Genomic DNA, 25,567 nt, shown 5'->3' with positions numbered 1-25,567 from the left:
ATTTTTCAACATTCCTGTTCAAGATATCAACCTCACAGTACCCTTCCATTTCCTGATGTTAGCAAAGACAGTGGTGCGGGATGAGAGGTAATGGAGTGCTCTAAGAAGGGAAGAATGAACAGAGCTTGGCTGGATCCTATGGTAAGATGTAGAACATCTCAAGATGTAGGCAACTCCCGCATGTAATAGTCAGGTGGGTAGGCAGTGGAGTTTAGTGGCTATAATATGCAGAGTAGTAATCAAATTTAGCTATATGTTTGGGTCTATTTTAATTACTGAAAAACATGCAGGAGCTTTGGGCCTCATGTGAAGCATGGTTATAAGTGCACAATTTAGAACATACCTACATTCAACTAAAGTTATAGACAATAAGACTTGAAGGTTATCAAAGCAAAGTCAATTTAAACTTTATTATTTAAAAAAAAATTAAATTAAAGAAATAGAACTTATAGTAATTATTTTCTAACTGCAGATATGGATACATTTTCATATAAAACATGAACTACTGGTTTTGGGAGAAGTGAGAGAGGTACTTTGCTAAAGGATCCTTTTTTAAATTCTGGGAACAAGGGCTATGTTATCAAGTGCACTGTCATGTTTTGACTTCCATGAGAAATTTCTAAGACCTGCTGCAAAGTCCACTGCATTAGAGATAATTTTCTTCATAAAAACTGAATTGGTTGGCGGATATTGTTTATTCACAGCCCAGTCTCTGGTTTCTTTGTTGAAGTAACGGTAATGCAAGGTTCCCTCTAAATCTGTTGTGGCTTGAAGTTTACTGATGTTTTGGTTATAATCCATGACAGCCAACTGGGTTCTTGCCACCATAGCATCCATAACAAAATGATGCTGTTTTGAACAATATTTTAGGACCATGCTATGAAAGAATTCAATTTTTCCAGCATGACAAAATATAGAAAGGCGATCAAGGTCTTTTAGCAGTCTTGAATCTTGGACTATAGACTTCAGCTGATTGTGAGCTGCTGATCCTGGTGTTAACCACTCATACTCTTTTGGCTCATCATTTGGTATTGGTGGATGAGAGCACTGATGGTATAAAGTGTTGCTTGTCCATTCATGGACATTGGTGGAATGATATATGATAGAAAGCCATTTCTCTTTCAGCAATATAGGATTATGTTGATAAGTATTAAACGCCCACCACAAATGTTTTCTTGTCAAAGGAATCCAGCTAGACAATTCCCTGCAATTTTTTTTTTTACTGGCTACATGAAGTTTTGCCCCAATCGATTTTGCCATATGCCACACATCAAACTCATGCTTTATGAGTGGATATCTCTCCTTTATGATTTTTTGAATGGGAAAATGTCTGTCTGTGGCAACAACTTTTACCCTAAGTTGATCAGATAGAACTCTATTTAAGACCTCAACAAATGCAAGATGTTCTAGTGAAGCTGAAGACTGACTGGCCTGCAACTGTTCAATCTGAAAATCAATAATGCGATGACTTTCAGCATCAAGTAGGGTATAAGTGCAATATTTCTCATTAAAACTACGTGTATCATATTGACCATCACCAAGTAATGCCACACTTTTTGGACCAATCTGTTCAAGGATCTCACTCCGTTGAGAAAACCAGTGATACTCGATAGTTGGGAACAAGTAATTTTTTTGATTATTGTAGTGTGTGGTTGCCGAAATGCCTGCCATTTCTAATAGAGAAAAGAAATTGTGCATTTTGAAAAAACTGGACCCACTACATAGAACTGCAGCTGAAATTAACAAATTGCCTGCAGGCATGCGCCCAATAAAGGGCTGGCTAGTCCACAATTTAAATTTGTGTTTGGAACTACACTCAGCATGCACTACCAGTGCTGATCCGACCATGTATTTTTGCAGTCCAATGATATGTCCATTACACTGAGTATCACGCATGCAACGAGAACTCAAAAGCAGTTGGTCCAAACATTGTTCAAAGACTAGAAATTTCTTCTGCTTGGCCATGTTGGAATGTTCTATATCTGGTGGTAAGTAGATAAAGGACAGGTCAGGATCTGCACAATTGACATAAAATTCTTCATCCTCCAATTGTGTTAAGTTAAATATCCCTTCTTCATGAGAGGGATGAGAAGAGGTGTCATTGTCTGATCTTTTCTTTTGTGTAACAGTTGAGGTGTTGACCTGTGATAAATAGTCACAAGAGGAAACAATATCACCTTGTTCAACTTTTATTGAAGATTGAAAAATACCCTCGGTAGATGTAGCTGAGGCTTCAATCTTAACACAGCTTGAATCAATAATTGGAAGTAGAGAAAGTGGAGGTAAATCAACAAGGGAACACTGTGTTCCAACTGAAACTTTAGACTTCTTCATTGTAACTTGAACTTTTTTATTACGAACATCATTTTTTTGGTTGCACTGTGTGCTTTTATGCATTTTCCTAACTTTTAATTTTCTAGAGAGTAGTAAACCATGTGTACAAATTTTACAGTGCTTGCTTTTCTTTATTTGAGTGTGTGATATAGGAACATCAGAACTAGGTTCTGTAGGCAAATAGCCACTTACACTGGACTTATCCAAAATGCAGTCAACATATTGAGTCTCTTCTAGATCACACTCGGCAGTTTGTGATACAAAAGATTGAAAAAACTGACTTGTAGAATTCATTCCAACAATACTAAAAGTGCTATCAGAGCTACTTTGTGAGCAAGGTTTGGTTGAAGAATCGCGACTTGTATGGGCCTGCTCTATTCTCTGCCGTTTGTAATAATCGTGCTCAACATCAGTTCTATTATTTGTATAGCTTGTGGTAGTATGCCTTTCCAGTATGTCCTCCAAATTCATGGTAGGGTATGCTGTAGACTTCAAAACCTTATGTGGACCCCTCATTTCATAATCTGTATCTTTGAAATGACTGGAACAGATTCTATATATGCCTTTTCCAGCAGTTGCAATCCTTTCTGAGAAATACTCCAAATCTTCTTTAGGAACGTTAAGTTGCTCCAGCCATTTTCTTATTCGACCACGATTGCGGGGGAAGGCATGTAAAATTAGTTCTTCAGTCCGTGTTCTCCATGAAAAGGAGCAGGATTTTACAATACAACTCGGCATTCTGAAAAACAAGCAAAAACTATATTTAATGCATTTTCATGATGACTACTTAACCACTTGCCGTCCGGCCATTCTAAATAGATGGCAGACGGGAAGCAGCACCGATGCGGGCTAATGTTCCTGTACGTCACCCGGATACAGCAGATCAGATTACCGCTGTGTTCAGGAGATCACGTGGCGTTTTACCATGTGACTGATGTGACCAATCACAGCACTCACATAGTAAACACCAGAAACTGAAAGTAAAGATCGGTTCTCTCTGCTCTCAGTGTGAGAGCAGAGAGAAGTGTTCCTGCAGTGTGTGAGTATACAGCAGCCTGTCGGGCTGCTTGTAAACTCACACACTGCAGTGCCAGCCACCCCAGTGTCCGTGATCACTGCCCCACAATAACAATAAAAAATGCAGGGAAGCCCTGTCAAGAAATGCAGGGAAGCCCCAAATCAAGACCCTGATCACTGCCATATGCCATACCAGCACCCTGACCACCGCCATACACCATACTGGCACCCTAATAACCACTATACCCCATACCAGCATCCGGATCACCCCATATGCCATACCAGTGTCCTGATCATCCCATATGCCATACCAGTGTCCTGATCATCCCATATGCCATACCAGTGTCCTGATCACTGCCATACCAGTGTCCTGATCACTGCCATACCCCCACACCAGCGTCCTCATCACTGCCATACCCCATACCAGCGTTCTGATCACTGCCATACCCCAAACCAGCGTTTTGATCACCGCCTTAAGCCACCATCCTGATCACAGCCATTCCACATACCAGTATCATGATCACCCTCCACACCCCATAACAGCGTCCTGATCACCGCCATACCTTATTCTAGCTTCCTGATCACTGCCTTACGTCATACCAGCGTCCGACATTTTAGGATCTCAACTGATCAATTTTCAAATATATATCCCATAGTTTGCAGACTCTATAGCTTTCACACATACTAAATAATATAAACTGTTTTGAGTTATTTTTATCCTCAAAATGTAGCAGAATACATTTTGGCCTAAATTCATGAAGAAAAATTATCTATTTGAAAAATTTTATAACAAAAATTAAGCAAAAAATGATTTTTGTTTAAACTTTTCGGTATTTTTTCATTTATATAGCAAAAAATAAAAAAAACAGTGATCAAATACCACCAAAAGAGAGCTCTGTCTCAAAAAAAGGGATACAATTTTCATATGGGTACAGTGTTGAATGACTGAGTAATTGTCACTCAAAGTGTGATATTGCTGAAAGCTGAAAATTGGTCTGGACTGGAAGGGGGTGAAAGTGTCTGGACCTGAAGTGGTTAAAGTATATTCAAGTCTGGTTGTGAAATCATAAAAAATACTGAACAAGCCTAAGTGTTCTAGTGACACTGAAGATTGACTAGCTTGCAACTGTTTAACCTGAAAATCATATGGTCAGTGGTGTATTTAGGTTTTGTACTGCCGTAGGCACCACAAAAATTGTGCGCCCCCTACATGAGAGAGTTCAATGAGTGTGTGTGTGTGTATATATGATTCTCTCTCTCTCCCCCCTTTCTCTGTTCCCTCTCTCTTCCTGTCTCTGTTCCCTCTCTCTGTCTCTCTCCCTCCTCGCTTTTCTCTCTCTCTCTCTCTCTTCCCTCTCCCCTACTAGCACATATTTCCTCCTAGCAAATACCCCCCCTTCCCAAAATCCACATTACACTTCATAGAAAAAGTAGAGAGGAAACAGCCTGGAGGAGGTGAGCTGTGTTGTGTTCCCTGGGCTCTACCTCCTGTCGTTCATCCAGCACATGATAGACGATCACTTCTAGATCATATGGGACTGCACACACACACACAGTATGATTACGCTCCCCCACCTCCTCTAAGGGCTGCTGATATCCGGGCAGCAGGAAATGTGGGTAGGGGGTGGTAATCATACTGTGTGTGTGCAGTCACATATGATCGATCAGTGATCGTAAATCATGTGCTGCATTGACGCCAGGAGGGAGAGCCCAGAGAACACAACACGGCTCACCTCCTCTGGACTCTTTCCTCTCCGACACTTCTCCTCACCCTGCTCCAGGCTTTCCCCTGGTCCCAGCTCTGAGTGCAGGTGGGGGAAGGAGCTCAGCGAAGAGCGGCCACTCAGGAACACCAGGGCACCCCCTTGATCCGGCCAGCTCTGTCTCTCCCTCCAGCAGCAGAAAGCCGACAGGAGGGAGAGGGGTAGAAACTGGCTTTCAGCTGCTGGAGGGAGCGATACACAGTGCATCGTCCTGCAACTGTTCTCCCCCACCACACCAATCCTCTTGCTGTCTGGGCCACCTACAGGAGTACTGGTGGTAGCCCTAAGATGGCAGCCCTGCATCGCTCTGTCCGCCACTGCTCACCAGGTCCCTTCTTCTGGGGGGGCGGTGCCGCCCCCCTAAAAATTGTCGCCCTAGGCAAGTGCCTTGTTTGCCTTGCTGTAGATACGCCCCTGCATATGGTTCACTCTAGGTATCCTGGATAGTCTTTAGATTTTATTGTGTCCTGTGCAGATTCCATGAAGCAGCCCCAAAGCATAACTTAGCCTTCACTTTCATGTTTCACAGTGGGTGCAGTGTTCTTTACATTGAACATAGAACTGATGTGATTTGATAGAATTATTCAGTTTGGACTCAGCTGTCCAAAAGACATTCTTCCAGAAGCATTGTCTTGGCTTATCAATATGCATTTTAGCAAATTCCATTATGGCTTTTTATGCTTTTCTTTCAAAGTGAGGTCTTCTTGGGTCTTCCTTTGAGATCACTGTCACTCAAAAGCAACGCACATTGAGATCAGATACTTGTACAATATGTCATTTATCTTTTTTCACACTTCTTTCCTTTACTGTATGACATACCAAGGGCATGCAGGTATACACCAGTCATTTGCTTTTAATTTGATCACTTTTCAGGAGGAACAAAGAGTTGTTTTAGTCAGCTGTAAGGGTATCAACAAATGTGTCTATAGCTGTAACACCTAAAGAGAACATTATGGGGTTTATGCACAAAACATTCATTGTGCAGATACGATCAGAACAGAAATAGCCATACTTCCTCTAATATGTGTGGTTCCTATATAATCAGCACCATCTGCACCATCTAGTGGTCATAATATGGTTTTGTTTCCAGACTGAGGTATTTCTGGAAGAAAAATACATTGTGACTATTAGGTGGTGCTGATATAGGAACCACACATAATAGAAGCAGTACTGCAGTTTTCACCTGGATTGTGTGGATGTTTGCCACATCTGCACAATGTATGATTTATACGTTGTCCTATGTCCACTTGCAAAAAATTTGAAAATATATGAATAACAAAAAAATTTGCCAGTCCTGAAAGCTAATAAAGGAGTAATATGTTAGCAATCAAAAAGCATTCACAGATCTGGAATGACCATTTACTAGAAAGGGGAGCAGGATCCCCCTGGAAAGCCATCCTTTGATGACGAAATGCGCCAGACGAAGCCTCCTACTAACATCAAGGCAGACTCAAAGTGAATGGCATATGCCAGCTCGTTGATTTTGTTTTTATTCACATGTGAGGTCATTTTCATGCTAAATAAATATATTAGAAGATATTTTACACTGAAGAACATTTGTTTGCTCCTGCATAAGTCTTACTGCAGGGAGACCTATCAAGGCTGTTTGGTGAGTGACTTCTTTGGAGGATCTGGGAACATGAGTGGGAGATGCCACTGATGTCTATGCAAATTGGTTGAGCTTGTTAAGACCACTCTAAGTAAGGGGATCATGCAGACCTGGCAAGCCTGCATCCTGATATCACTTTTGATGGCGATGGATGTTGCTGATGCAATTGACACAATTAAGCTAAGCAAGGAACAATTATATTTCTTCTGCACATTTAATGGGATCCTAATGGTTCCAGGGACACCCTTTCTTCTTTTTATCTTTGGATTTTTATGGACATTATTTCATTTGTGTTTAGTATTTGTGCAATTATTTTTATGTTATTGTTTTTTTTACATTTCTGTCATTTACAACACAACACAGTATACATGTACCAGGAGAGCTGCAGCTCTTATGCACACCTATGGATCAAGCTGGGGCTCAGGTAAATATAAGAGGGGGGGGGGGCTGAGGGCGAAGGTTTTTTACTTTAATGCATTAGGGTGAAAAACCTTCTGCCTTTAGCACCACTTTAATAAAAGGATAATAATTACAACACCCTATACATAACCTTTAGAATAGTAGGAAAGGTATGTGAGGATATAGGATAAAAAAAAAGGAGTCTGGTTTAATTTTTAGGTTGCAAATCTCTAAACAAAAAAAAAAAAAAGTATAATCCAGACACCAGTGAAGTGTATATGTCGACTATATTTGGGTGGTCTGTAAATGCTGTACTCTAAACACTAAATTAGAGATTGCCAGAAAAAGGTAAATTAAATTGACATTGAAAAAGCAAGGGTTACATCATCAATGATGTGAAACACTTTTCCCTGGTAGAACAGCTGCGAGAATCTCTCAATTAGCAACGGGAGTTTGGCGTCTATAAAATCGGTGGCCAAAAGGAGCATTGTGATTGACATGAATTACCTCATTGGACACTGTATTGAAATTTCCTCTCATCTTAGTTGTACAGTATAAGACACAGGCTGTAAATTCATAGACCCTCAGATGTCTCCAAGCAGTGAATAAGAAGGGTGGACAAAAAGGCGGTAAACAGAACCATGCCAACAGGCCCAACAATAACTAGTGTCGATGGACCCAACTCAGTATCCTTTACAGCGTAGGCTCTCAAGATCATTTGTCTTATCCACCTAGCAATGGTGGATCTGGAAGCATGCTGCTGCATTCGAGACCCTGACAACAGGAAGAAGAGTCCCTCTTCCAGATGGAAGTTGTGGCTTGAGATAAACTCTAAATATAGCACGAGGAAGGAAGGCAAATGTCTTAGTTGAGGTGGAAGGATGACACCACCTTGGGGAGAAGGAAGGGAAAGCTCCTTACAACAAAGAACCACCAACTGAGACAAACATTTGACAGACATAACAACAAAGTCATCATACTTACCTGCTCTGTGCAATGGTTTTGCACAGAGCAGCCCTGATCCTCTTCTTCTGGGGTGCTCCGCTAGCACTCTCTGGCTCCTCCTCTTTGGTGGCTTTCTATGGGGGCAGTTGTGCAGGCTTGCTCCTGAGCCGCCCTGTCTGCATCTATTGACACAGACAGAGCAACTAGGCCTGCAACCTCCACAGAATTTAGTTGACAGCAGCGGGAACCATTGGCTTATTGGAGGGAGAGAACAGAGAGAATCTATGCTCTCATGCACAAGGGTGGATAGAGATTGGGCAAGTATAAGAGGGGATTCTGTGACACAGAAGGTTGTTTACCTTTTTGCATAGAATACATTAAGGTAGAAAAAATCTTTAGGCTTTACAACCACTTTAAGGCCAAGCTCTGGTCAAGTCTCACTTGCAGGAAGACCAAAATGCAAGACACAGTAATCTCTGTGTTTAAAGTGCTTGTGTTTATACCAGGTAAAGACGAATTGGTAGATTTGTGATAGATAATAGATCCTATTGGAAGTGGCTTTTCTGGCTTTCAGATTAACAGAGCCTTGAGACAGAAGGTCTGGCCTGTTTGGAAGTGGAAAGGGATCATCCTCTAGAATTCTGAGTATGTCTATGTACCATGTTCTCCTGGGCTAATTTGGTGCAAACAGAATGACGGTTTTCCTCTCTTGATCTCTTTTGCAGAGCAGTTGAGGCAGTATCTGCACTGGTGGAAAGGCACAGATTGACTTGAAGAGAGCCCAGGGAACTATCAGATCCATGCATCCAATGCAAGTGCTAGATGATCCTTGGTCCTGGTCACAAACAGGGATAACTTGTTGAACCTGGAAGCCAGGATATCCACAAAGTCCTTAATTTCTGACATATCAGGTAGAAGATGTTGGGATGAAGGGACAAGTCATTTTGGTCCAAGCAAAGAAGACTAAGGAAATCTGCCTTCCAATTGTCCACTTCTGGGATGTGATTCTGATTCCTGGTCCCCCTCAGTGACTGATATGGGCCATAGCTGTAGCATTGTCTGACTGAGTGTCCCTGAAGAAGGGTGATTCAGAGCCAGCTTTATTGCTCTGAGCTCCATGATGTTGACAGGGATGCTTGGTTTCCTTAGAGACTGGCATCAGTTGTTATCCCCCTCCACTGGTGTGGTAGAAAGGCCACTGCCAAGGTTAGATTGGAAATTTACCAAGCTAAGGAGTTCCTTGCTTTGCTGGGGAGGATAGGGAGGTCTAGAGAAGGAACACATTTGCTCCAGGCCAACAAGATGTTATATTAGAGAAGTCTTGAATGGAATTAGGCAAAGGAGGCCACTATGTGTCTCAGAGCTCTCACAAAGTTATATCTTTTTGATCTTAAGGCCCGATTGTGAGGTCCTAGACAGGTTTGTTTTCAGGTAGGAAAACTTTTGCCTGTGTCTAAAATTAAGCCCAGGTATTCCAGACAAAGATAAGCACTTGGGGCAAATTTTTGAAAGTTGATTACCTAACCTAAAACCTGGACGTTTGCAGATAACTGGAAGGGAGAGGAATCCTTCATAAGAAGGTCACCTAGATATCCTGAGATCTAAATGCCCCGAGTTCTTAGGAGGGAATGTAGGTGTGTACATGTACCTTTGTGAATACTCTGGTAGCAAAGGATGGACCAAATGGCATTGTGATAAATTGGAAGTGTTTGTATCCTACTGCAAAGCACAGAAAAAGCTAATCTTGTGGGTAAAATCAATATGAAGATATCAGGCATCTTGAATGTTTATGGATGCTAGGTATTCCCCTTGTCTCAGAAAGACAAATACCAATCTTGGGGATTTCATGAGGGATTTTAGAATTTAGAGTAACTTGTTTAGATTTTAGGTCCAGGATAGCATGCTGCCCGCTTCTGGGAATGCATGTGGCTGCATGCGCCGGTGCGGTGAACGGTGCGATAGCCCAAGTTCCGGGTTTCGCTTATGTTACCTGTGCGTGCGAGGTTCCTATGCAAGTCAGCAGCAGCCATTTTGGAATTTCCTGGACCTTGTCTGGGTGAGTAGTTGCACCATCTATGTTCTATTAGTGGACCTATTTCGTGTGAGGTCCCCCTCCCCTTGTTTTCTCCTCTTTCTCCCTGTGCTTACTGAATGGCATTGGTGGTTTGAACATACTCTGCATAGGTGAGCATATATAGATTCTATTTAAAAGTTAGAACTTAGTCCTTGTCTATTGACTATGATTTTTGGACTTTGAAGCGGTTATTGAAGATTTTGCATGGTAGATTTTGGATGGTCCCCCTTTTTTTCAAAACTTTGGAAAAGTACAATATATATCTCTATGTGACAGGATATTCTGGATGGTTTAAGGTGGGCCTTGTTATGGTGAATTCCTTGGTTTATATTATATGGGTGTACTTGTATGTTATACTTCTGCTTTTATGCTATAGATCCCCCGCAGGAGTAAACTATTACTTTATCCTACTAAGCATCTGGTCTTGGACCACGGTACAATGATAAAGAAAGCCGAAATCTTTGGGCGGATTTGCATTTTTAAGATAGGCTTGTTTGTGACGGATTACTTTATATACCGAGGACGCATCTACATCTTTGCATTTATTGTTGTATTTGTTATATTTTAGATCTCTGCAGTGATAGGATGGTACTTGGTCAGTTGTCCTCCTTGAACTTTTTTGGAGAATAGGGGCGCAGATTAGCTATTGCTGCTATTTCATGGGCAGCTCATGGATGTTCTCCCAGGTATTAAATTGCAGTCTTTTTCTAACATTACTTGTGTGGAAGGACTATCATTAAACATTACTATTATGTAGACCACGAGGCACCTAGAATTTAAATTAATTTATGTTGGCGTTGCACCGAGGGGAAAGTTCTGGTCTGCCCCCAACTCCCCCTTCCCTTTTTTCCCCCCCTTAGGTGCTTCAGGCCATTTTTTTTTAGAACTGTCCAATGGGATGCTGATTATTATTGATTCAATTTAGATCATTTGTATTAATCTTTCTCACGGTTATCTTTTAAAATGTTGATGTATAGATTGGCTCTGGAAGAAGTGGACTTTGTCCAAGAAATACATCGGGCCATATATTACTCCTGGAATTTGATGCTTCATATAAGTGATATATATGTATTATACTAAACTGTTGCAACGATTTTAGAGAAATTGATGTTGTAACATTGTTTTTTTATATATGGATAAAATAAAATTTAATTTTATTGTGTAATGATGTGCCTCAAAAGTCCCGTTCTATTGTTTTTGCCCTTTTGATTACGTGTTATATTTAGGGATGTGGCACATATTTTTTCATCCTCATTGGATAGGTCCAGGATAGGATGAATACTCCCATAGGGCTTCAGTACCATGAACAGGTTTGAATAGAATCCTTGGATCCTGTCCTTCGAAGGTACTGGAGTAATCAGTCCCTGCGACAAGAGATGGTTCAGAGCATTTTGCAAAACTGACTGTCCATTAAAAGAATTTGGCTATTTTAAGAGAAGAAAGCAGAAAATGTTCTACCCCTTTGAAACCTTGAATGAACCCACATCTGGGATGTCTGCGACCCAGAGAGAAGCAAACTGTAACAGACATCCCACCGCCTATTAGGAATGAGGGTGTCCCTACATTGGAAAAAGGGCTTTTGGGTAGACTTGGTGGATTTCGGGTTCCAAGTCTTGTGCCAAAAGGGTTGCATTTATGCTTACAGGATGAAGCCTGATGAGAGCGAACAGGTGTTCTTTGTTTTGGGGGGGTAGAGGCACCTGAATATTTTTGACTCTTCTGTTATGGAAGGGGAACCATTCCTAATGTGACATCTTTAATGAATTTGTGAAGTGCTTCTCCTTCAAATTTAATCCTTCTGAGACATCTTTTACAGGTATCCTCAAATGACCTGTGCTTATGGACAGAATTAAGCTCTGGTTCACACCGGAACAACTTGTCATCAACAGAAAAGTATAACGTGCAGGGCAGTATTTGCAAATGTTCTGCCAGTTCAGTCCTGCAATACCACATCCTGTCAGTCACTGGTCCAATTAGCTGCTGTTTGGGAAACAGAAATAGTAATAGCCAGTTGCAGAGCTGGGCCTGGAAGAGAAAAAAAGAGCTGTTCGAAGGTTCTCAAACTGGCTGCAGAATCTTTAAATGAAGGAACATGTTCTATGAACACAATAAGGATGCTTGTTTATGATTAAGACAACAAGGCCTACTGCTGTCTAATTTCTGATTTACTCTTTTTCCACTGGACAAAGCTCAGCAGTGATTCTTAGAAGGGTGAAATTCTTTTCAGGACGGACCCAATTGTCATAGACTGCCCATTCTATTTATTCCTAAATGGGGAATGTCTTTTTAAACTTAGCAGGTCTCTTAGTACACAATAGGGAATGGTGAGAATGTGAATCAAGTGCAATAATGGCAAGGCTTTTGAGTACAGAAGAAATGAGCATATCTACATTGGCATTGCATGAAGCGATAACATTTGGTGTATTACAGTCTGGAAGTGAAAAATCATATGCAGCCTACTCTACCACTATGTTCAGGTTCTCTTCATTCTCCTCAATGTCTGCCTCTCCTAGAACAGGCATATCAAGTTCCAAATCATCTAGATGGTGTTGGTGGGGAAAAGATCTGGAGCTTTTGAGCTCTGAACAGTGATGGCTGTATTAAAGCAGAGATGTCCAAGAAAGTGTGACTTTGCTGAATGCCTGAGGTAGTGTTAGATTTAAATGCAAAGGGAAGTATCATCACACTGAGTGGTTTGCGTGTCTTGCAGACCTTTGGCAGAGCAAATGTTTGCCTGCACTTCTGCTGCTGTTTCCTTGCACCTGGTTTCCATCATTGCTATCACTGAGGGTATGCCCCTGTGGATACTCATGGAGTAGGGATCAGAAATGGGGTATTTCCATGAAGGAATATGCATAAACCCAAGTATTGACCGCTTTGAAGAAAAGTCTTCTTAGCAAAAAGGTGGGAGGGAACACCAGGAGTACCTTATAAAGGGCTCTAGGCAGACGTGGTGGTAAAATGTGCAATCTGTGGTGTGATCCTTTCCATGGCGCTGGTCGCTATTTAGGGTGCCATAGCCCCAGAGGAGTGGACTACAGCCCTGGACCCATATAGGACCCTGCTACTAACTACAAGATTTGCACCAAGTGCCCTGCTTCTATTGTTGTAGACATTAGCAAAAAAACAGGACGACAGAGAGAGGAATTTACTGAAACAGTTGTACATGCCAACTAAGCAGCTTCTATACAGCATATTCAAAGCCTAACTGAACAAGCTGAAGATATAAGCTGATTGATCACTAAAACGCTTTGACAGTGTCCAATCACCTGAAGATACCAGCCTATAAGTGGGTCTATGAATATCCAGCCTATGTCCTATACTATACAATTAAGATAAAAATGTATTTTTAAAAACAGTATGTGTTTGTATTTAGTTTCGTTAAATGATTAACAGTATTTTTTTAATTGAACGACTTGTGGAAATAAGGGGCACTAAAGTATGGCTGTACTCATTTTTCTAGTAGGAGGCAGATATCTGAGGGCGCCTTCATTATAGTGTGTACCTCTAGATTCCTTCCTAAAATTCATATAGTCAGAAAATGTTATGAAAGAAAGAAAAAAAAAAAAAAAATATGGTGTGGGGTGTTCCCCTGGCTATCTCAATCAGACCCTTATCATGCATAAAACTTAGGTGACCAAGAAAGGGAGGTCAACAAACATACAACCACCCCTCCATCCTTTGTTGTACCAGCCCCCTCCAAGGAATGAGTACAGGCCTACATTAGTAACCCCTTTTTACCCACAAAGAGTTAAACATTAAAATAAAAAAAATACACAACCCTTATTTAAAAATTCCTTTATTGAAATAAAACACAAACACATACTTCTCAACTTTAAAAATAAAGTTTATTATCGTTCCTAAAAGTAAACCAAGCGTCAATCACAGCATCCACATCAATCATGTTGTCAATCCATCAATTACACAGTTCACTGAAAAGAAAACCAACCCCACGGAATAGAAGGAGTTTACTCTGAAACACCTAAAAAATAGAATGTTATCTATTTATTAAAAAACTAATAGATAACTAAAGTAAAAGTTATTTGTACATTGCTTTTATTCTACTCATTCTTGTTCCTTCCCCATCCCAAGTACATGCCGTTACTGCAAAGCCCTCTGCAGCACAGACTTAGCTATACAAAGCTGTAAAAGCATACCCTTTATGAAGAAGATTTGCACCAATTCCAGTAATTGAAAATGAAGCGTCTACACTGTTCCAGTATGTAAACCAACCTTCCAACAAAAATGATGGTTATTATGTCACCTTACTTTGCTCTGTAATGTTATTTCATATGTGCCATCCTCATTCAGATATTTTTCCACAATATAGTAAAAATAAAAACACAGCTTTTTGCTCATTTTAAATACTGTAAAAAAAAACACAACACCTTACCTTTATTGTTACAGAGAAGCCTCAGGAACCACTATCAATTTCTTCATTTGGAGGAGGGGACAGAGGTGGGTCTTCTGTGTTTTTGGTCATCTCAGGCTGTATATGAGTGTCAGCACTGGCAAGATCCACATGTCGCTCTATAGCTTGATCATGGAGTGCAGGAAAGGGGGGCTCTAGCTGGATTCCATGGCGCCATACACAGAAAGGGAGCCAACCCAACACCAGATATCAGGATCAGTTGATTCTGCAGGAAACAAGAAGTTCATAGCATCAAGGAGCAACTTCCATTGTAACTGACTTTTTTCAGCAAGTGAAATAGCTTTAAAAAAACTGGACTTTAAAACCACTTCATAGGCCAATAATAATATCTGAAAGTAGTGCCAAAGCTTGCTGAACCTGCAAACAGCTTTTTTTTTTTTTTTTTTTTTTTTTTTTAAGTGATAGTCACCATCCTCATTATCGGGGCCATGGATAAGGTGGTACCACCAGTCCTCCTGTATGGGGCCCAAGCAGCTGGGTGAGATCAGATGTGGGCAGGGAGGGTGATCGGCATAGTGGTGGGGGCAATTACTGGAACCAAACCCCTGTATTACAAACTCTGCAGCAGCTGAAAGATTTCTTCTTCTCTCCCTCCTGCTGGCTTTCAGCTACTGCAGAGAGAACCATACAGGGGATCGTTTCCAGTAACTGCACCCCACCAGTCACCCCTCCCTGTACACTATATGTTTCTCCCTGTGTGCCCCCACCTCTGCAGTGCTGCAGGTCTCCCTCTCCTACACACTGGCAGCTGCAAACACACAGTAGGATCCTTCAGGAAGGAGAGTGGGGGAAGGGTCTGGTAAATATGTTGGTATCGATCACTCACTGTGTGCATTCATAACTGAAACATAGTAAACGGTTTGTTTTTTTTGGGGGGGCTGCCGGGTTGGCTGGCTGTATGGGGCCCCGTGTTTTCTAACAGCAGCCCTGCCCATGATGATCTGTGTTTGATACTTTTTTAAAAATTTGAATAGATTAAGGGAGAGTTATAACCCGTCAGTTTTGTTTTTACGCCATCTGTGTACACATTTGCGAGATTTCCCTTCACTTCCTGTCCTACAGCTGAAACGCAAAGTTAGGAATATATCTCTCCAAAGTGTGAAAACACCTGGTTGTCAACAGAACTAGTATCCCCATTGGAAAACTTAATCTCTACTCTTGTTTTGGTGAACACTCAAAATTTAGAATTTTCCCTCACTTTCATGCTCAGTGATAATGCAATGGTGAACCGAAAAGAAAATTCTGGACTAAAACCAAAAATTCAGGATGCACTTGTCCGAAAACTGAAATGGACAGATATATATAAATAAAATAAAATTAAAAAAAACAAAAACCTTAAATAGAGGGGTTTTTGCATTGAAGGTAACGGGACACGATTCTGCATTGAAGTCAATTATGATTATCGACACCTTTTTTTTTTCCTTCTAAATCGGCAAAACGCCAATAACCCTATTTTTGGCAGATATTTTATATCAGTGCATCACTAGTATACAGGGGGTAAAGATCCCCAAAAGGGGTGACACAGATGGCAATAAAAACCTTACAGGTGTCCTAATCCCTCGCCACTCTAAATACAATAAAGAAATGTCTTTAGTTATACTTTAACCATGCCAAACTTAAACTAGATGGTCTACAACTGCTGTAATAAGAATACTTGAAGATGTTATATATCCATAAAAAGGATATATACCAAAAAGTGGAACAAAAATAGGGGACTTTTTTTTTTTCTTTTTAATCAAACAACTCAATTAAAAGAGAAACGTGAAAAACAAAGACAATGAAAAACACCAGTACAGAGTAAAACAAAATAAAGCATGATTACATTAAGGAAGATACAGAGAATCATGACAATGAGCTGCGATGATCTCATATACAGCAGAGACGCAAAAGACAACATAGCATGTAATGCCTATATCCATACATATCAAAAGTACATTTTCATTTGGACAGTCAATAATAATGACTAATGATGGATGACTTTAGGGTTCACATCACTACCAGGTAAGTATCTTTGAATAGTAATGCAAAAAAGAAGTGGAAATGAAATTTACAGTGCCTTTAAAATGTATTCATACCCTTTACAGGGGTGTTGACATTTTTGAAAAAACTACTTGTCCAGGGACTAAATTAAGGTTTCAGTCTACTTGTCCCTCATGATAATCTACTTGTCCAGATAAAAAAAAAAAAATAAATTTTTATGCAAAACCGTATTTAACCTCTTGCCAACTGCTCTATAGCTAAATGACGGCTACAGCGTGGTTGTCCAGTTCTGGGAGGGCGTCATATGACATCCTCCCAGAAAGCGCCCTCCCGCGTACCCCCTACCCCCGTCACTCTCTGCCCCAATGGCTACCCTTGTACTCCACTGAATGCAATGCAGTGCACATAGCAGAGGTTGGAACTGTAGGCTGTGTGCAAGCAATCTAGTAGCAGCGTGGCCTCCCGAATGCTTTCACCTGACAGATGAGCCCTGCTGCTTGCCTGCAGCAGGGCTAAGGGTTAAATAGAAACTACATGTCCCAGGTGTCAGGCAATATAAATTCAAAATCCCTGTCTTGAAATTGGCTACATTTTGTCATGTTACAACCAAATATGTAAATGTATTTTATTAGGATTTTATGTGATAGACCAACACAAAGTGGCACATAATTGTGATGTGGAAGGAAAACGATAAATGGTTTTGAAAAACTTTTTTACAAATAAATGTCTGAAAAGTGGCGTGCATTTGTATTCAGTCCCCTTTACTCTGATACCCCCAACTAAAATCTAGTGGAACCAATTGCCTTCAGAAGTCACCTAATTAGTAAATAGAGTCCCCCTGTGTGTAATTTCATTTCAGTATAAATACAGTTGTTCTGTGAAGCCCTCAGAGGTTTGTTAGAGAACATTAGTGAACAAACAGCATCATGAAGGCCAAGGAACACACCAGGCATGTCAGTGATAAAGTTGTGAAGACGTTTAAAGCAGGGTTAGGTTATAAAAAAAATATCCCAAGCTTTGAATATCTCACGGAGCACTGTACAATCCATCATCGGAAAGTGGAAAGAGTATGGCACAACTGCAAACCTACCAAGACATGGCCATCCACCTAAACTGACAGGCTGGACAAGTAGTGGATGTGAATGTGTGGATGGGAGAAGAGATTCTTTTTTTTTTTCTGGTTCTAGAAAAAAAAAAAAAAAAAAAAAAGGACTACTGCATGGGCTGCCTTAGTCACAGTGTTGTTTTTCCACTGGGGGAATCTGCCTCCAATAGAAATTTCTCCTCCTTCCTCTTCCACTTATTGGCCAATTATCCTCGATCCTGAAGCATTCCTTCAGAACCACTACAGTCCCAAGTTTGAGAGCCGCTTCCTCTGTCACCAGCAAAACCACCCAAAGAAAGTTAGTTGATGCGCTGGTCACAAAAGCCCCTCTGGACTAGCTGATAATAGTAGTTCACCTCTCAATCTGGCGTTGCAGATCTCTAGAACATCCACCAGGTGATGGCACGAAATCTCCTGTTTGTCATGTCGATGGAGGATCCCTCTGGTGCACGGCACTGGCTGGACCAGGCACATGTACAGTGGACCCATCGCGGTAGGCTGTTTATATCAAGAGTACCAGCTGACTCTTAGCAGATCACAAGTCACCCCTTTCCATGGAGACTTTACAGTGGCCACTCAGGAGTGGAGATTGGGTCCTTCTACATGCCGATCCTTTCATCATCTCTTTTGAGTGTATTGACTGAGAAATTACATTGTTTTTATCAATAAATTATTACACCAGGGCAGACGTGCGCTCTCTCCCACTCCTCTAGCACCACAATATGTCAGACCCCAATGCACACACCCTAGTCAAGTGCCTGCCTATCCTTGTCCCACCTGGACAGTCCTGTTCTCAGCCAGTTGCCCTCTTGCCCAGAGCGCCACACATTCCCGGCCGGCCCAGAGCGCCACTGTAAGGGAATTCCTGTGAGACGGCTGGCGAATAGACGTGCACATGCGTGAAGATTGGCACCAGACAGAATATTTAAAAGGTGCCATACTCCCGGCCAGTGCCCCCTCCCCCGGCCCAGAGCGCCCGACTCCCGGCCAGTGCCCCCCCCCGGCCTAGAGCGCCCGACCAGTGCCCCCCCCGGCCCAGAGCGCCCGACTCCCGGCCAGTGCCCCCCCCCCGACCCAGAGCGCCACACTTCCGGACAGTGCCCCCCCCCCGGCCCAGAGCGCCACACTCCCGGCCAGTGCCCCCCCCGGCCCAGAGCGCCACACTCCCGGCCAGTGCCCCCCCGGCCCAGAGCGCCACACTCCCGGCCAGTGCCCCCCACGGCCCAGAGCGCCACACTCCCGGCCAGTGCCCCCCCCGGCCCAGAGCGCCACACTCCCGGCCAGTGCCCCCCCCGGCCCAGAGCGCCACACTCCCGGCCAGTGCCCCCCCCGGCCCAGAGCGCCACACTCCCGGCCAGTGCCCCCCCCGGCCCAGAGCGCCACACTCCCGGCCAGTGCCCCCCCCGGCCCAGAGCGCCACACTCCCGGCCAGTGCCCCCCCCGGCCCAGAGCGCCACACTCCCGGCCAGTGCCCCCCCCGGCCCAGAGCGCCACACTCCCGGCCAGTGCCCCCCCCGGCCCAGAGCGCCACACTCCCGGGCCAGTGCCCCCCCCGGCCCAGAGCGCCACACTCCCGGCCAGTGCCCCCCCCGGCCCAGAGCGCCACACTCCCGGCCAGTGCCCCCCCGGCCCAGAGCGCCACACTCCCGGCCAGTGCCCCCCCCGGCCCAGAGCGCCACACTCCCGGCCAGTGCCCCCCCGGCCCAGAGCGCCACACTCCCGGACAGTGCCCGCCCCGGCCCAGAGCGCCACACTCCCGGCCAGTGCCCCCCCGGCCCAGAGCGCCACACTCCCGGCCAGTGCCCCCCCCGGCCCAGAGCGCCACACTCCCGGCCAGTGTCCCCCCCCGGCCCAGAGCGCCACACTCTTGGCCAGTGCGCCCCCCGGCCCAGAGCGCCACACTCTTGGCCAGTGCGCCCCCCGGCCCAGAGCGCCACACTCCCGGCCAGTGTCCCCTCCGGCCCAGAGCGCCACACTCCCGGCCAGTGCCCCCCCCGGCCCAGAGCGCCACACTCCCGGCCAGTGCCCCCCCCGGCCCAGAGCGCCACACTCCCGGCCAGTGTCCCCTCCGGCCCAGTGCGCCACACTCCCGGCCAGTGTCCCCTCCGGCCCAGAGCGCCACACTCCCGGACAGTGCCCACCCTGCCCTCACCACCCCACCTTGTCTGTACCTCCTGCCCTCACCACCCCACCTACAAACCTATCTTTCAGTCCTCAGCCTACCCCCTGAACATTACACCCCACTCCTCCCCTCTCCCACTCATACTTGTAAGAAATCCCCCTGTCATTGAAGCACACTCATCGTCCTCCCCCGGGCACACTCAGTCCAGGTGTTCTCACCTCAACTTCCAGGCAGCTCTCTCTCCCCCACACTCCGATGTATACAACGCTCCTCGTGCACCCGCCTAATCCCGGTACGGACCGCGCACGTCGCGTCCTGACGTCGGATCACGCCGTGCCAAGCCCTTAGCAGCGGTTGAGCGTGAGGAAGCGAGTGCTGTCATCATCGTCATCACCATCATCTGACCCGGAGGAAGGTGCGGGGCCCCAGAGAACCATGAACTACTTACCTCTGCTGGTGTGTGCGCTGTGCTCGGGCTGGAGTGCCGCCTTCTACCTCCCCGGCCTGGCTCCGGTCAGCTTCTGTGAAGTGGGGAGTGAGAAGGAGAACTGCAAGGTGAGGAGGACACAGCACTTCCCGGGGAGACCGGGGGTAGAGGTCAGCCTGCTATACTCCGTCCTATAGGACTACACTGGTCCTATTGGTGGGGACTTGAGTCCCCCAGGAAAAGTCTGTGTCTGGTACCAGCTTTGTTTTGTTTTCAGTAGAGTACAGAAGGGTAACAACCTACCAGGTTATGTCTATGCTGTCTGTGTACACTTGGGGACATTTCCCTTCACTTCCTGTCCCAGAGACACAACAGGAAGTGAGGAAATCCCCCCCCCCAAAGTTGTCACCAGCACCAGACATCAGGATAGTGATACCTTTTCCAGTGAGGACTATCTCAGGGCTCATTCATACAGCCATTTATCACCCAGATCAGTGTACTATGCATTTATCACCCAGATCAGTGTACTATGGCAGCAGGTATGGAGAGATGTTTATGTTCAGCTTCCTCCCCTCAGCGTACAAATCAGAGACCAATAAAGAGGTTCGGCAGCTGTCCTCTAATCACACAAGGAGCGATCGCCATGACTCATTACACAGGCATCTCTTTACAGAACATTGATTTGTACATAAGCACTTATCTGTACCTGCCGCTGTAGTACACTGACCTGAGTCCTGAGGTAGTTGTCACTGGAACAGGTGTCCCCATGGGAAGATTTCCCCTGGTGACAACTTTTACAATTTCCCATCACTTTCTGTCTCCGCAACAGTAGTGCCCAGTATAAATAGAGGGGTGAACTCCCCCAGTGGGGACACAGATGGAAGAAAAAAAACATGAAAGAGGGTCTCACCTGCCCCTCTCTATACAAATCAGATGGACATGCCTGGCGGCCACTGCTTTGACTCCATCTGATAGGCCATCCGCCAGCGATCGCTTTTTCAGAGGGGCGGTAGAGCATGGCGTCTGTGTGACCGAGGCCAAAGAAATGTAGACTTCCATGGGAATGTGTTCTAGACAGCTCTGTAGTTTACTCTGTGGTTTCCTTTCCAAAATAAGCCGGATGTGTCTATAAATACACAGAATAGAGGTTCCTATTAACACTAGGTTCACACTGCAGGTCTGTGCGGGTGCGTTTGTACAGGCCCAGCATCCCATGCACTGCAATCAGCTGCCGGACCTGCAGGAAACACAAGGAAGAAAAGTCTCTGAACCTTTCTTAACCACTTCCAGAACAGGGCCAAGTCTGACTTCTCCTACATGGAAAAATCTGCATCTTTTTCCTAGGAAATTACTTAGAACCCCCAAATATTTAATATTTTTTTAAACAGTGGCTCTGCAGAATAAAATGGCTGTTGTGGCAATTTTTTTATATCACCTGATATTTTCCAAGCAGTTTATCAAACTCAAATTATCAGGAAAAAAAATATACTTTAAAGGGTAACTCCACTTTTATGGGGAAAAAAATAGCCAATAAAAAAAAATAATAATAGTGTATGCAATTGCAACAGAACTCAAATTTTCAGGAGAAATTACATTTTAAAGGGTAACTCCACTTTCATGGGGAAAAAAATAGCCAATAAAAAAAATATAATATAGTGTATGCAATTGCAACACAACTCACATTTTCAGGAGAAATTATATTTTAAAGCGTAACTCCACTTTCATGGGGAAAAAAATAGGCAATAAAAAATAGTATATAAATAATATAGCTTAATACAATTGCAACACAACTCAACTTCTCAGGAAAAATTACACTTTAAAGGGTAACTCCACCTTCATGGAAACAATTTAGCCTATAAAAAAAATTATAATATAGCGTATACAAGTCATATTGTAATTTAATGTTATTAAAAATTACCTTTTCTTTTCAATCTGCTGCGCTGTAATTTTCTGTAAAATGCAATATGGTTACCTGGAGGTTTTCTACACATACAGAACACGTCCCAGATATGTAATTTCCTGCTTGCGTGATTGGCTTATTGATTTCCCCAGAAGTCTGCACTAAGATTCAAGTCAGATTTTGAGAATCCCCTTCAACAGAAAATGGAAAAAAAAGGAAAATCACTTCAGGGATGCAGACCCTGCCACTTTCCTTAAAGCCCTGCAGGTGCAGCAGCTGATTGACAATTCTGAAATTACTTCCATATAGGTTCACTCTGCACATGGACAGAGACAAACAAACCTCTACAGAATAACAAAAAGTAGAAATCTGTAGCAAAGTTTGTTTAAATCTTTGCAATGTAGACCACACAAATGGGAATATTTTTTTTCAGTAAAAAGCGGAGTAAGTCTTTAATGAATTTTAGCGCATATAAACACAATTTATAACTAATTGTTTGGTAAAATATAGAAGATAGTTACACCAAGTAAATAGATACTTTACTAAGGAACCTAAAAGTCTCTAACCTAAAAAGGCTTTCTGAAGTGTTGCATATAGAGTTACAAAGTAGGTCAATCACATTGCATGATGATGTGACAATGGGTAGGGTAACCCCACACCTTTGTGATGTCATCACAGTATTTGTAGTAGTTGGGGGTATGTAACCTGGCATGGTGTTTGGGCGCTTGCTTGTCTGCACCCCCCCCCCCCCCCTTTCCTGACCTGCTGCACTGCATGCTCGGATAAGGGTCTGGTGTGGATTTTCATTTTGGGGGGGAACCCCACACTATTTTTTTTTTTTTTTTTTTTAATTTTGGCATGGGGGTTCCCCTCAAAATCAATACCAGACCCAAAGGGCTTGGTATGGATGGGAGGGGGGACCCCATGCTTTTTTTTTTTTTTCTTTTTTTTTTTAATTGTTGGGCAATGCCGACAATTCTTTTGACATTCAGCTGTTCGTGGGAAACCCTGCTGACAGCTGAAACATTAAAGAATGTTTCAATACTAAAATACCGCAGTACTTAATAATACAACTTGTGTGGTATTTTAGTAGCTGAGTGGTGTCTTATCGCATACTTGAATGCGATAAGGTACCACTCAGTAAACTGTCCCTGTTCGAAGTTTGCGGTTGAACTTTCGGTAGGTTCGAATGTTCGACCAGGGTCCAAACGGGGGTGTTCAGCCCATCACTACTAGCCAGTAACGGCTTTGGCTTTGAACAAACAAGCCAAAACTGGAAGTGACAAAAACTGTCTTTGTTGCTTACAGTTTCTAAAATCACAGAGGAGGAGGAGGAACCACATCAACATCTGTATGGCCACTCAGGTCACATTTATTCTGTAGTTAATTTCCTCCTGAAGAAAACGTTACCAGGACCATGATTGTAGCCTCAACTATGTTGCTGGTATAACCACCTCAGTATGAGGCTATATACAGTTTGGTCCATATATATTTGGACTCGGACACAAATTTAGACAGTGTGCACTTTCAGCCCATATCCATTCTATACCTATGGCTTGAATATGTTTTGGTAAATACCTGAAAAAAAAAACTAAAATTATGCCTGTGTCCAAATATACAGTATATGGACCTAATAAATATATACACACACACAGTGGACATAAAAAGTCTACACACCCCTGTTAATATGTCAGGTTTCTGTGATGTAAAAAAATAAGACAAAGATATATCATTTCAGAACTTTTTCCACCTTTAATGTGACCTATAAATTGTACAACTCAATTGAAAAACAAACTGAAATCTTTTTTTGGGGGGAGTAGACATAAAAAAAAATAAAATAATGTGGTTGCATAAGTGTGCACACCCTCTTATAACTGGGGATGTGGCTGTGTTCAGAATTAAGCAATCACATTCAAAATCATGTTATATAGGAGTCAGCACACACCTGCCATTGTTTTGAAGTACCTCTGATTAACCCAAATAAAGATCAGCTGTTTTAGTAGGTCTTTCCTGACATTTTTAGTCACATCCTACAGCAAAAGCCATGGTCCACAAAGAGCTTCCAAAGCATCAGATGGATCTCATTGTTAAAAGGTATCAGTCACGAGAAGGGTGCAAAAGAATTTCCCAAGGCATTCGATATACCATAAAACACAGTGAAGACCGTCATCAAGTGGAGAAAATATGGTGCAACAGTGACATTACCAAGAACTGGATGCCCCTCCAAAATTAATAAAAAGAGGAGAACAAATCTGGTCTGGGAGGCTGCCAAGAGATCTACAGCAACATTAAAGGAGCTGCAGGAATATCTGGCAAGTACTGGCTGTGTTGTACACGTGACAACAATCTCCTGTATCCTTCATATGTCTGGGCTATGGGATAGAGTGGCAAGCCTTCCGAAAAAAACACCCAAGCTCGGCTACATTTTTCAAAAACACATCTGAAGTCTCCCAAAAGCATGTGGAAAATCTGTTATGGTCTGATGAAACCAAGGTTGAACATTTTGGCCATAGTTCCAAAAGATATGTTTGGTGCAAAAACAACACTGCACATCACCAAAAGAACACCATACCCACAGTGAAGCATGGTGGTGGCAGCATCATTCTTTGGGGTGTTTTTCTTCAGCTGGAACTGCGGCCTTTGTCAAGGTAGTCAGAATTATGAACAGTTCCAAATTCCAGTCAATGTTGCCACAAAACCTTCAGGCTTCTGCTAGAAAGCTGAACATGAAGAGGAACTTCATCTTTCAGCATGACAACGACCCAAAGCATACATCCAAATCAACAAAGGAATGGCTTCACCAGAAGAAGATTAAAGTTTTGGAATGGCCCAGCCAGAGCCCAGACCTGAATCCGATCAAAGATCTGTGGGGTGATCTGAAGAGGGCTGTGCACAGGAGATGCCCTCGCAATCTGACAGATTTGGAGTATTTTTGCAAGGAAGAGTGGGCAAATATTGCCAAGTCAAGATGTGCAATGCTGATAGACTCATCCCCAAAAAAACTGAGTGCTGGAATAAAATCAAAAGATGCTTCAGCAAACTATTAGTTTAGGGGGGGCACACTTATGCAACAATATTATTTTAGTTTTTTATTTTTGCTTCCCTCCACCTAAAAAAAATTCAGTTTGTTGTTCAACTGAGTTGTACAGTTTATAGGTCACATTAAAAGGTGGAAAAAGTTCTGAAATTATTCTTTTGTTGTTGACAGCCGCTGTTGTCTGGGGGACTCTTCCATCTCAATGGCTGAGATAGCAGCGGGAGCTCATTGGCTCCTGCTGCTGTCAATCACAGCCATGAGCCAATGAGGAGTGAGCAGGGGGCAGAGCCTAGCCACAGCTGTACGTGTGTTATGGACGCAGAGCTGCAGCTTGGGGACGAACACATAGCGGTGCCCCCAGAGCGAGCAGTTTTCCTTGGAGGCACTGCTCGAGGTTGTGGAGCCAGACACCAACGGGGACCC

At 43.4% G+C, this 25,567-nt stretch overlaps 2 protein-coding genes across 6 annotated transcripts in view; one reads left to right on the top strand and one right to left on the bottom strand.

Annotated features, from left to right (window-relative positions):
- Window positions 1–382: 382 nt before the first annotated feature.
- On the bottom strand, window positions 383–20,086 carry LOC149456536 (uncharacterized). 5 transcript variants are annotated; one of them, XM_089684985.1, is made up of 3 exons: window positions 19,999–20,086; window positions 14,535–14,778; window positions 383–3,073 (listed from the first exon to the last, which is right to left on the bottom strand). In XM_089684985.1, exon 3 carries the CDS (start codon window positions 3,070–3,072, stop codon window positions 553–555), a length of 2,520 nt encoding a protein of 839 aa, XP_089541111.1. In that variant the 5' UTR covers window position 3,073; window positions 14,535–14,778; window positions 19,999–20,086; the 3' UTR covers window positions 383–552. The 5 variants fall into 5 exon arrangements, 3 of the variants coding, with proteins under 3 accessions (XP_089541111.1, XP_089541113.1, XP_089541112.1); XM_089684987.1 differs by lacking the exon at window positions 19,999–20,086 and adding an exon at window positions 18,436–18,600; XM_089684986.1 differs by lacking the exon at window positions 19,999–20,086 and adding an exon at window positions 18,015–18,369.
- The window catches only part of LOC149456535 (transmembrane 9 superfamily member 2-like), a 64,157-nt gene continuing 58,674 nt past the window's right edge, over window positions 20,085–25,567 (top strand). Inside the window, exon 1 of the mRNA XM_089684988.1 lies at window positions 20,085–20,335. Coding sequence (XP_089541114.1) covers window positions 20,216–20,335 — 120 coding nt within the window. The 5' untranslated portion in view covers window positions 20,085–20,215. The remainder of the gene's footprint in view (window positions 20,336–25,567) is intronic.

The sequence above is a fragment of the Staurois parvus genome, unplaced genomic scaffold (genome assembly GCF_062004578.1).
Source record: "Staurois parvus isolate SC_StPar_1 unplaced genomic scaffold, SC_StPar_1.0 ptg000361l, whole genome shotgun sequence".
NCBI classification, from domain to species: Eukaryota; Metazoa; Chordata; class Amphibia; order Anura; family Ranidae; genus Staurois; species Staurois parvus.
The sequence above is the reverse complement of the archived record's forward strand: the minus strand, read 5'-3'. Positions and strand labels throughout refer to the sequence as shown.

What these genes read in the sequence shown, in the direction of transcription:
- LOC149456536 (XM_089684985.1), bottom strand. Translation starts at nt 3,072, where the DNA reads ATGCCGAGTTGTATTGTAAAATCCTGCTCCTTTTCATGGAGAACACGG.